This window comes from Mesocricetus auratus, unplaced genomic scaffold (genome assembly GCF_017639785.1).
Source record: "Mesocricetus auratus isolate SY011 unplaced genomic scaffold, BCM_Maur_2.0 Super-Scaffold_100004, whole genome shotgun sequence".
NCBI lineage: Eukaryota > Metazoa > Chordata > Mammalia > Rodentia > Cricetidae > Mesocricetus > Mesocricetus auratus.
This window is the reverse complement of record NW_024429189.1, coordinates 85,334,621-85,346,230: the sequence shown is the minus strand read 5'-3', so window position 1 is coordinate 85,346,230 and position 11,610 is coordinate 85,334,621. Positions and strand designations below refer to the sequence as shown.

Below are 11,610 nucleotides of genomic sequence, written 5' to 3'. Positions count from 1 at the left end.
CCGGCCTCTCTTTGCCTTCCTGCTCACTCCGGCCTCTTGGCTTCCTTTGAAAAGATGGAAGCACACACTTGATGTGGAGGTGCTTCCTACCTTCATCAGCCCTGGCCCTGGACATTTCTGCAGCTGGAGCCTGAAGGGAGAGAGCTGCAGGGCTGCTTCTTGCTAAAGTGGTGGGACTGGGGCCGGGGGCGGGGCTGGGGCTGGGGCTGGGGCTGGGGCCGGGGGCGGGGCTGGGGCTGGGGCTGGGGCTGGGACTGGGGCCGGGGGCGGGGCCGGGGGCTGGGGCTGGGGCTGGGGCTGGGGCTGGGGCTGGGGCTGGGGGCTGGGGCCGGGGGCGGGTCTGGGGCTGGGGCTGGGGCTGGGGCTGGGGCTGGGGCTGGGGCTGGGGCCGGGGGCGGGGCTGGGGCTGGGGCTGGGTATGGCTCCTCACTCCTAGTTAAGTGATTTCAGTGAGTATTGCTTTGGGTGTAGAGCTCAGAAAAGGAAGCTCAAATCACTGCAAGAACTAAAAGCTAAAAGGTAAATTTACCCGCCTCCCAACCCCAGGGCTAGAACCCACGTTTCTTGGTTTCTGGCCACTTCTCTGCTCTTTTGAAATTTCAAACTTACTCCTTCAGTTTTATGAAATGAACAGGGTCTGCTTTATTTCAGGTAGAAATTTAAGGGAACTTTTGTGGGCAGCCTGGGGACCAGGCAAGGGGAGAAGCCCAAGTTGAAAGGGGTCAGTCCTGTGGGTCAGTAGGGTTGACAGGGTCAGTCCTGTGGGTCAGTAGGGTTGACAAGGTCAGTCCTGTGGGTCAGTAGGGTTGATAGGGTCAGTCCTGTGGTTCAGTGAGGTTGACAGGGTCAGTCCTGTGGGTCATAGGGTTGACAGGGTCAGTCCTGTGAGTCAGTAGGGTTGATAGGGTCAGTCCTGTGGTTCAGTGAGGTTGACAGGGTCAGTCCTGTGGTTCAGTGAGGTTGACAGGGTCAGTCCTGTGGGTCAGTAGGGTTGACAGGGTCAGTCCTGTGGTTCAGTGAGGTTGACAGGGTCAGTCCTGTGGTTCAGTGAGGTTGACAGGGTCAGTCCTGTGGTTCAGTGAGGTTGACAGGGTCAGTCCCTGTGGGTCATAGGGTTGACAGGGTCAGTCCTGTGGTTCCCTAGGGTTGACAGGGTCAGTCCTGTGGGTCATAGGGTTGACAGGGTCAGTCCTGTGGGTCAGTAGGGTTGACAGGGTCAGTCCTGTGGGTCATAGGGTTGACAGGGTCAGTCCTGTGGTTCCCTAGGGTTGACAGGGTCAGTCCTGTGGGTCAGTGGGGTTGACAGGGTCAGTCCTGTGGGTCAGTAGGGTTGACAGGGTCAGTCCTGTGGGTCATAGGGTTGACAGGGTCAGTCCTGTGGGTCATAGGGTTGACAGGGTCAGTCCTGTGGGTCAGTGGGGTTGACAGGGTCAGTCCTGTGGTTCCCTAGGGTTGACAGGGTCAGTCCTGTGGGTCAGTAGGGGTTGACAGGGTCAGTCCTGTGGGTCAGTAGGGTTGACAAGGTCAGTCCTGTGGGTCAGTAGGGTTGACAAGGTCAGTCCTGTGGGTCAGTGGGGTTGACAGGGTCAGTCCCTGTGGCTCAGTGGGGTTGACAGGGTCAGTCCCTGTGGTTCAGTGGGGTTGACAGGGTCAGTCCTGTGGTTCAGTAGGGTTGAAGGGTCAGTCCCTGTGGTTCCCTAGGGTTGACAGGGTCAGTCCTGTGGGTCAGTGGGGTTGACAGGGTCAGTCCTGTGGTTCAGTAGGGTTGAAGGGTCAGTCCTGTGGTTCCCTAGGGTTGACAGGGTCAGTCCTGTGGGTCATAGGGTTGACAGGGTCAGTCCTGTGGTTCAGTGAGGTTGACAGGGTCAGTCCTGTGGTTCAGTGAGGTTGACAGGGTCAGTCCTGTGGTTCAGTGAGGTTGACAGGGTCAGTCCTGTGGGTCAGTAGGGTTGACAGGGTCAGTCCTGTGGTTCCCTAGGGTTGACAGGGTCAGTCCTGTGGGTCAGTAGGGTTGACAGGGTCAGTCCTGTGGGTCAGTAGGGTTGACAAGGTCAGTCCTGTGGGTCAGTAGGGTTGACAGGGTCAGTCCTGTGGGTCAGTAGGGTTGACAGGGTCAGTCCTGTGGGTCAGTAGGGTTGACAGGGTCAGTCCTGTGGGTCAGTAGAGTTGACAGGGTTAGTCCCTGTGGTTCCCTAGGGTTGACAGGGTCAGTCCCTGTGGTTCCCCAGGGTTGACAGGGTCAGTCCTGTGGTTCAGTAGGGTTGACAGGGTCAGTAGGGTTCACAGCATCAGTCCCTGTGGGTCAGTAGGGTTGACAGGGTCAGTCCCTGTGGGTCAGTAGGGTTGACAGGGTCAGTCCCTGTGTGTCAGTAGGCTCAGTCCTAGCCAGAGCCCTCTCATTGCTTTCCCAGGGCCTTTCACTTCCTGTCCCCCCCCTTCTCTGCCCTCAGTCTAGGTGTACAAGACACCAGAGAAGCTGGGTGTTCTGTGGACTCAAGTGACCCCAGAGGAGCCCAACAAGCACCCATTCCAAGGGTATCCAGCTCCAAGAAAGCCTGACTCTAGTCCCAGAGAATGGAAAACCAGAGGTTGGAACATTCAGTTTAATTTAAAACAGGCACAAGTGCAAACAAGTCACAAAAATTTCTAGGGAAGATGCTTTTGTTTTTAAAACTCTGACCCTTAAAAAAAAGACCTTGCAAATTTCTTTTTGCCCTAATGCAGGTCATCAGGGAGCAGAGGAATCTAAAAATATTATCTGGATAGGGTCCAGACACTGGAGTTCTTCCTTGGCATTCCCTGTCTCACAACAGCCAGGAAGGTGGGGAGGGAGGGAGGACAAGGGGGCAGGTAAGCATCTGCAGGGGCAGCTGGTTCTCACATGGAAAGTACCTAACCCTTGGCATAGGGACCCCCCCCAGGAGGTGGCTCACCTTTCTGTCCCAGCCCAGGGTTCCGAAGAGGGTCCCTGATGGTCTGGCTACTGAGAAGTTGCTGCCAGGTAAAACAAAGTTTATTCCCTGACTATTCCTGTCTCAGTGTGGGAGAAACTAGGAAACTTCAAGGGTTCCAGCATGTGTTAGACTGGACATAATACACACCCCTTCACTGTTCAGGTAATAACACGGGACTCGAGAGGCAGAAAACTAGGCCCCAAAAGCAGGCCCCTTCAGAGTAGAGCTTGGTAGAAAAGATTGGGGGGGCAACTCTTCTGAAGCTCTCTGTGGATAACTGGAAAGGCCTAGGCTATTGGGGGATTTTACACACACACACACACACACACACACACACACACACACATACACACAGAGAGAGAGAACAGGAGGGAGGGAGGGAGGGAGGGGGAGAGAGAGAGAGAGAGAGAGAGAGAGAGAGAGAATATGTTTTCTCCATCCTGAAAAACAATGGAGTCACTGTTACCATCAACCACACTCTCTCTCAGAAGATCCCCCCTTGCCACTCCCAAGGCCTACACACAGGCAATTCACAGTTCTGTGGAGGCTTTCTGGGGATAGGCTTGCCAGGAGACAGACAGGAAACAGGTGCAAGTGGGGCTTCCAGGAGTCAGACCAAGGGAGGAAGGAGGATTCAGGCAATAAAATCCTTCCCTGTGGCCCTCTGGGACTCTGGGGTTTGAAGCTGTAGCTGAGAATAGCAAGTATCCGTGTGACGACGGGGCATGCACCCTCTTGGTGGCCCAGGACACTCGTGGACACTGCCTTTAAAAATCTGCAGCAGCCTGTCAGCTTTGCTGGCCGGTGGCCAGGAGCACCACTCTCCACGTCCTTAGAAACATCCCTGTGCAAATAACAAAGGGCCAAACCTGCAGAAGGGGTCACTGCTATCCCAAAGGCAACTGGGACAACGGGGAGTGAGACTGAGGGGCAGGTCCGGCCTGGCCCGGTGGGCAAAAGGGCAAGAGGGAAGGGCTGGATCTTCACATTCGATCTTTGGAGAGAATACTGAGAGAACGAGGCAGGTAGGCCCTGCCGGTGGACTGGCTGCCCGGCGTCCTTTGCCTGTGGGCGCAGGCGGCAGGTGCACCCTGGGTGTGGACTCAGCAAGTGGAGGTCTGCTTGCGGTAGAGCTGTATCAGAGGCACCAGGCACTCAGGCAGCCCTGTCTGCAGCAGAAAGGGGTGGTCCAGGAGCTCCTGGGCTGTGGCTCTCTCTTGGGGTTCCCGTACCAGCATCCGTTCCAGGAAGTCCCGCAGCACTGGGGAGACCTGTGGAGCAGAGCAGTGAGAGGAAGCCATGGCTCCCTTCACTTCCCTACAGCCTGACTGCGGGGCTCCCGCTGTTTTATACCTCGTTTTCTCTGGTTTCTTACTTCCTGGTTCCTCCCAGGCTCACTGATTGTTGGATTAGGAGGTGGGAAAAGGAGGCCAGTTCACCGGTCACGAGAGCTGCAGAGCAATGGAATGAGGATGTCTGGAACCCTGGGGAGTTGGGTTCCGTACATGGCCCATTACCCCGCCTGCTTCTGGGGGCTCTTGGCATTCAGGCTCTGCAGCTCTGTGAAAGGGACATGGAACTGGTGTCGGTGATCCAGTTCCAGATCTATGAGGCTACCAGGATGCTACAGAAGGATGCCTCCCTGCGGCAGTTCACTGAGGAGCGCTCTTCTGGACCTGCTCTTCTCAGTCTCCAAGGACCAAGCTGTCTTGGAGCCATTTAGAGACTACTTCAAGCCCCTAGGATTTTTTTCTTTGGCCACCAGGTGGCAGTACCACTTAGCTGTTCCATGCCAATCTGCCAGCAGGGGATGAATTTGGTAGGAAAGTTAATTATAATAAGAACACTGGTTCTAAGGGAAAAAGCAGTGGCTCAGCTATGGTCAGGAGGATGTGTCATACAAGAGAACAAGCCCATTTACGTGACAGCCCCTGACAAGTAGGGTGGAAGGGCTTGTACTCTGGGTTCCTCCTTGGGAGACAGCTGAGAACCCTGAGGTCCTCACCCTTTCTCCTCATAGGTATGGGTGGGCTCCTATCGAGAGCCTCCCGAGAAGTGATCCTCCCGAGAAGTGATCCTCCTGCTGTGGCAATGGGTGGGGATTTGTTGGAGTAAGCCTGGGAGCTTGTACATAAGTATGACTTTGCACCCGGCACAGTTTTTATGTGGAAAAAGACCAAAAGCACACATGCTTCTGCTTCCATGGAACCCGTGTTCCCATACTCTTATCTAAGGAGGAGAGGGCTCAGGGTATGAGGTCAGGAGGTTCACAGCTTGCACAATAACTGACCTTGTAAGAGTTCTTTAACTTGGGTGGGGGGCTGTCCCGGAGCCTCTTCATGGCTTGCACTGGGGAGTCGCTGAAGTAGGGAGGCTCTCCATCCACCATCTCAATCACCATGATGCCCAGAGACCAGATATCCACCTGCAGGAGAATGGTCCCGACTCTACCGCTGGGGTCTGGCTCTTGTCTCCTTCCAAGTCTCCCTAGTGAGCCCGACTCCTTCATCCCTGGCCAGCTGCCCTACGGTCAGCCCCTTTTTGTATGAGTGACGAGCGACCATAGAGACCACCCATCATGGAGAACACTGGCCATATGCCACTGTGCCCTTGAGCTGAAGAGAACGGTGTGTGGCAGGGTCGCTCCTGGCAGTGATTAAGAGTGACTCCATCAAAAAGGGAGGCAGGATTGGCCGTGGTGGAGAGGGCCTTTAGGCCCAGCATTTGGGAGGCAGAGGCAGGGGTATCTCTGTAAATTCAAGGCCCGTCTGGTCTACATAGTGAGTCCCAAGAAATCCAGGGCTACATAGAGAGACCCTTTCTCAAAAGGGGGGGAGGGAGCAGATACTGCTTAAGTGGGGATTTCAGAATTGGGGCTGTTAGTGGTGGGAACACTTAACAGGGACAAGACAGAGGAGCTACACGTCCCTAAGCTTCTTCTCCAGGGAGACCTGGAGGTAGAGGAAATGGTTACCTCAGTAGCATAGAGAGATCTGGAGATCACTTCAGGAGCCATCCAGTATGGGGTTCCCACCAGGGACTTCCTCTTGGGGACATCTTTGCTGATCTGAGCACAGAATCCAAAGTCTGAGAGCTTCACCTGCGAGTTGAAAAGGAAGTGGGTAGAGACCAGGAGGAGAAGGGGTGCTCCAGAGGATGGGGGGTGCAGCTGAGCCGTGGAAAGGGAGGACCTACCCTGCCATCAAGGGTTAGCAGGATGGAATCACTCTTGATGTCCCGGTGGATGACACCCTGGGCATGCAGGTAAGCCAAGGCCTGAAGCACAGCTTCACACACAGTAGCAATCTGCTCCTCATTCAGCCTGCACAGGGAAGACAGGCCACCCATGGGAGAGCTGCGTTATCGGGGTGGCTGGGCTGAGCAGAGAGACAAAGGGGGCCCACAAATCCCAGGCAGCACACTTAAGCAGTCTTAACCATTTTCCTAAGACCACCGAGTCTCAGTTACCCCCAAACAGGCAGGATGACTAGGGTGACTAGACTCATGGGCCAGAGGCAGCTGATCCTCAAGCCAAGACAGTGGCAACGTGGTCCTCCCTCAGCCCAGCCCTTTCAGCTGCCCACCTGACTTGGGAGATGATGTCTGTGAGGGCCCCGCCCTGCAGGAACTCCATCAGCACCCACAGCTCCTCGCCTACCAAGTAACTCTTGTACATCTCTACCACATTGAGGTGCTGGTAGTCACGCATGATCACCACCTGAGGGGAGAGAGAGGCCTGAGTGCCGAGCACAGTATTCCGTGGTCAGACCACCCCGCCATCCTGCCACGTTGCTCCCCGGTGCCCAGCCATCACCGCACATTCACTGCCCTGCTGCCCCCGGCCCCCACCTCATTAAAGAGCAGCTCCCTGCGTTGCTGCTTTCTGAGGTCCATCATCTTGACTGCCACCTGGCGACCCGAATGCTTCTCCCGGGCCAGACACACAATCCCGGTGGAACCCTCCCCAATCTTCACATAGCTGTCCAGCAGCAGCCGCGGGTCACCCTGGTCCACCACCATCCTGAGCGCAGCCTTGAACTGCTCATGTGTCACAATGCCAGTGTCCTCTCCAGTCAGGGCCCCCTTGGCCACTGTGGGATCCTGGGGTAGGTATAGATTGCTGGTGCTGATCTGAGCATGCCGAGTGCGGGGGGAGCCTGCTGGAGAAGACCGGCCTGGAAGGGGGCCAGCGGCTGGGACTGTGCGGAGGGACTTCTGGGGGCTGCTGGTATCCGAGGTGGTCAGAGGACTGAAGGTCCCCGTGGGCTGGTCCGAGGGCAAGGACTGGGCCTTGGCCACCAGGATTGAGGAGGAATCTTTTTGTGGTGGTCGGAAAGCAGAATGGAGCTGTGAAGACGAGGAAAGATGCAATAAAGGATGTGGTCAGGGAACATTTGATGTCAGCTTCCTAGAGGCAGGACTGGCTACTGTGTTCTGGACACTAACAGGGGCACCCAGGGCCTCAAATTAAATTGAGGAAGTGGAAAATGACCAACCCCAAGCTCCCAGGTGACAGGCCCAAGAGCATATCTTTATACCCACACTACTACTCCAGGAAGACAAAGACAGTGCGTCCTGGGGTAGTTTTGAGTGGGGTATTTCTTCCAGGGCTACCGACAGGAGGACCCCAGGGAGGCCATTGTTAGACATTTCTCTGAGAAGCTGGGTCAGAGGCCCCGATGTGAGTGGAAGGGGCAGTGGGGAGCTGGGGCTGGCCCCCAGAACCAAGACGGAAGAAGCCATGACCGGGACCTGGCAGCCCTGCTTGTGCCTACAGCAGGGAGGCTGTGTGTCTAGGAGGTTAAACCCCTCAAGAGGCTCTTGGCTAAGGAACCCTTGAAGAAGGAAGTGGGGAGCTAGTCTCACAGCCTCAGTGGGGGGTGAGGCAGAGGAGGGACAGCCCATTCCTGAAAGCCCTCTCATTTCTGAGCTCAAGCCTTCCTGCCAGTCCTGGAGTGAAAGGAGCCCACCCCTCGCCACCTTGTCGAGGATCCTGTGTTTTAAACATGTGGAGAAGGACCAGCTAGGGGCTACACAGAGGGCTGCTTAGGGTGTCCCTAAGTCCATCACAGAGACACATGACTCAGTACTCACTGACTTTGCACATGGCCACAGCAATGAACTCGCTCAAGGGAATCTCCTGGAATTATCACTTTGGCCTGCTTGCTCAGACACCCCAAATCGAGGTCCTGCCTAAGTCCTGCCAGGCCAGGTGCACATCTCTGCTTGGGTCTTGAGGTTCTGCCCTGAGCATCTGGTTAAAGATGCTTTTAAAGGAGGGTCCTCCCAGTGGGCTGCCAGGCCTCAGAGAACGGGAATGTCAGCCACAGAGGTTTCCTTTCTACCTGAAATGCCTTGGCTTACAGCCTGCGACTCTCCTGTGCTAAGCCTTGGGAAGACATGGACTGGGGTGGTGAATTCAGGCTGTAGTCGTTAGCTAAGGTGGCCATGTTGATTTCTCACATTCTGACCCTGACCCAGTGAGTGGGGAGGCCAGGCTGGCTTCGCGTCTCTAGTACTAGAGAGGTCTGCTAGGAGGGGTTCCTTGCCCCCCTTAGTCCAGGAGGAAGCCCCAGGTGGTATACCTTGTTCTGGGGCAGAGGGACCGGCTTGCCGCTGCTTGCAGAGCCCGAGGCAGGAGTGGACAGGAACATGCTTCGGAAGAGCCGGTGCTTGAGGCTGTTTTCCTGATTCTTAGGGCTAGGGCTGCCTTCTCCACCTGGCCTGCCAATGGCTGAACCCACCAGGCAGGACTGTGGCCGGACCTCCTCGGAGTTATGCTTGGCAGCTTTCACCCCACGCCTCCCTGTGGCCACAGGGGGTGAAGTGCCAGGTGGGGAACTCTGTAGGCAGGCACCCAGCTGCAGGCAGCGCTGCGAGGCACCCTGGAACTCAGCAGGGCCCAAGGACTGTGCCTTGGCAGCCAGCCCATTGGGCAGGGCCTGTGGGCTCTGTGGCTCCGGCCATGGCATCTGCCTGTGACCTGCTGGCGTGGCCCCATTACAGCTGAGGTAGAGGCCATGGGAGTCAGTGCTCTCAGACTGAGGACTCTGGAGGTACATATCTGGGTCAGCAGCCCATTGCTCGTCCCCTAGCAGGCCCAAGGACTGTGCCCGCCGCCGGCTTGTGGGGCTGCGTCCACGCAGGGTATTGGAGCTGATCACTGACAACTTCTGGATGTCATTGAGCAGCCCTGAGATGTAGCCCTCCGTGGGCACAGAGCTGCCCCGTACCACCGTCTATGGAAGGAAGACAAAAGAGTGTGGAGAATCAGTCCCCTCATGGCAGAGGGTGGCTCAGAGCCTCCCTGAGGGCCCTGCGGACGAATACCTACCCATACACCTCGTCACCCACCCACCCAATAGGTTTCCAGACATTTGCCTGTGCTCACAGTGGGCGCGGCCCACGCTGTGCAGCCATGAGGATGCAGGAAGAAAGCTCTCGTCAGCAGGACAGATAGGTAGGTAGCCATGGGTGGGTCCAGAATGAAAAGGGGGTGACCAAGGGAGCCTAGGGAGCTGGAGAACTCAGGAGAGGTGCTTTCGGCTCTAGCTCTTCCCACGGGCTTCAGAGAGATGTCTGAGAAAAGCAGTTCTGGGGCCTCCCCCTCTGCCACACCCCACCCTACAACAGGGCTCCTGACCCCGATTCATACACAACTCTTAAATCTCCCACGTGACCTCTGGTCTGTGGCAGCTGCAACTCCTCTGGGGCTACAGATCTAAATGGTGGATGACTGGTGTTAGCTGAAATTCTGATTGATTGATTGATTGATTGATTGATTTGGTGGGTTTGGGGTGGTTTTCAAGACAGAGCATCGCCCTGTAGCTCAGAGTGGCCTCCAGCTCATTGCAATATGACTCCCTTGGCCTGTCAAGCACTGGGTTATAATCAAAATCCTCCACACCTGGTTAAACTGCCCCCAGGAAGAAAGTGAGACAGCAGACTCACTCAATTCTGATATCCAAGTGGCCCCTCCAGGTGTCCCTGGGGTCTCACCGAGAGCTTCCTGTGGAGTGGGAGAGGCTGAACACAGAGAAAAGCTCTTACCTTCATAGGCTGCAACTGCACCCGTGTGATTCGAGAAGGATCCACCACGGGCTTGGGCCGCCTCAAGGTATCCAGGATGTTCTGCCATTGTGGGGGGAGGCCCACGAACTTGCCTTCCTTGGGGTCAAAGGAGGTGTGGACACGGTGCTGGAAGTTCTGTGGGGCCGAAATCTCAGGGCGTTTCTTCTTTTTCTTGCGGAACATGGTGCCTACAACAGGAGGGTCAGTTGAGCTGGTCCCAGGGACCCTGGGGTGGCTCAGGAGGTGCTGGGTGCAGTCTCAGGCCTGTGTCTCTCCCTCAGCATAACTTCTCTGTCCCTGGAGATTCCCTCACTCTCCTCAGACTTCCTCAGGGAAATGGCTGGCTCCCAGCAGAACAGTTTTAGAAACAACAAAAAGGCTGCAAATAAATAAGCCAACACAGACTACAAACAAGGAAAAGAGGTGTCCACCTTCTTGTTTGTGTTGAGTCACCTGCTGAGGAGTGCTTCTTAAAAAAAAACAAACCCAAAGCCCATTACAAATATCAATCCATGTCAAAGAATTACCAAAAGAGGACAGGAGGGTTAGGAGACTGGCAGACTTAACTCTGTAAAGCAGGTATGACCTTGACTCTCAGCCAAACAATAATACAAGAAAAGGAAAATCTGAAACAGTCTCACTCAAGACCATAAATGTGAGCTGGGCATGTTACACGGTTGTAATCCCAGCTCTTGGGAAACTGTGGCGGGGGGATTGCTGTGTGTTTGAGGCTAGCTTGGACAATATAACAAGAACCTGTCTAAACTGCCCCTGCCCTGCTTCATAACTGAGAAACCAGCAAACTGAAATATGTTAAAATTTTTGTCACGTTCAACTCTTGTTTGTTGCTGACTGACCAACAGGAAATCTGCTAAAGTGACACACAACATTAATGAGAAGCCAGCCGGCCAGTTTGCAGCACTGTTGCCCAGGCTGAGAGTGGGTATCCACCACTTGGCAACTCCAAAGGGTCGTCTGAAAAGGGCTGAACCAAAAGGTCAGCCTTGGGTGGGGCCAGGGTAGCTACCTCACAGGTCAAGTTCTCCAGAAAAGGCAAAGTCCCACTTACCCACTTACTGTGGATTCTAACCCTATTCTAGGATACAAAAGGTCTCTTGTGGTCTAGCCTGCACCCTTCACCTTGCTGATCTTGTGGGAGGCTTTACTGAGCTCTGTCAATGGGAATGACATGGACTTGGAAAGGATAATATGACTAGACCTGAGAGAGGGAAACTGGGAACCTGGAGGGTAGAGGGGCTTCTAACAGTCTGTCCTAGTCACTCCTAGGGAGTTCCAGGCTGGGATCAGTATATTGATAAATGACACTTGACTCTTTGAATACAAAGTAGCTCAAAACATTCCAGAAGTAAAATGAATCAATGTGTCTCTGTCTCTGAATAGGGCCTTGCTGTGTTTCCCAGAGGGGTATCCCTCTGCCTCCATCTCTGGAGTAGCTGGAACTGCAAATACACTGCCTTATACAGCTTACACTGTTTCTGCATGTGAATGCTTGGGTTACTCATCCAGTTGAAGAGCTGGCATGCAAGGCCACTGCAGTCTGTGACTGCTCTTGCTCCAGAAACCG

The 11,610-nt window shown here is 55.1% G+C and overlaps 1 protein-coding gene across 2 annotated transcripts in view; it reads right to left on the bottom strand.

The window, feature by feature from the left end:
• Positions 1-2,589: 2,589 nt before the first annotated feature.
• The window catches only part of Pak6 (p21 (RAC1) activated kinase 6), a 34,393-nt gene continuing 25,372 nt past the window's right edge, over positions 2,590-11,610 (bottom strand). For both annotated transcript variants that reach the window (XM_013122654.3, XM_013122661.3), the window contains 8 exons: positions 10,005-10,213; positions 8,540-9,193; positions 6,804-7,301; positions 6,539-6,672; positions 6,150-6,276; positions 5,929-6,054; positions 5,245-5,379; positions 2,590-4,225 (listed from right to left, as the gene is read on the bottom strand). In XM_013122654.3, coding sequence (XP_012978108.1) covers positions 4,058-4,225; positions 5,245-5,379; positions 5,929-6,054; positions 6,150-6,276; positions 6,539-6,672; positions 6,804-7,301; positions 8,540-9,193; positions 10,005-10,208 — 2,046 coding nt within the window. In that variant the 5' untranslated portion in view covers positions 10,209-10,213 and the 3' untranslated portion in view covers positions 2,590-4,057. The remainder of the gene's footprint in view (positions 4,226-5,244; positions 5,380-5,928; positions 6,055-6,149; positions 6,277-6,538; positions 6,673-6,803; positions 7,302-8,539; positions 9,194-10,004; positions 10,214-11,610) is intronic.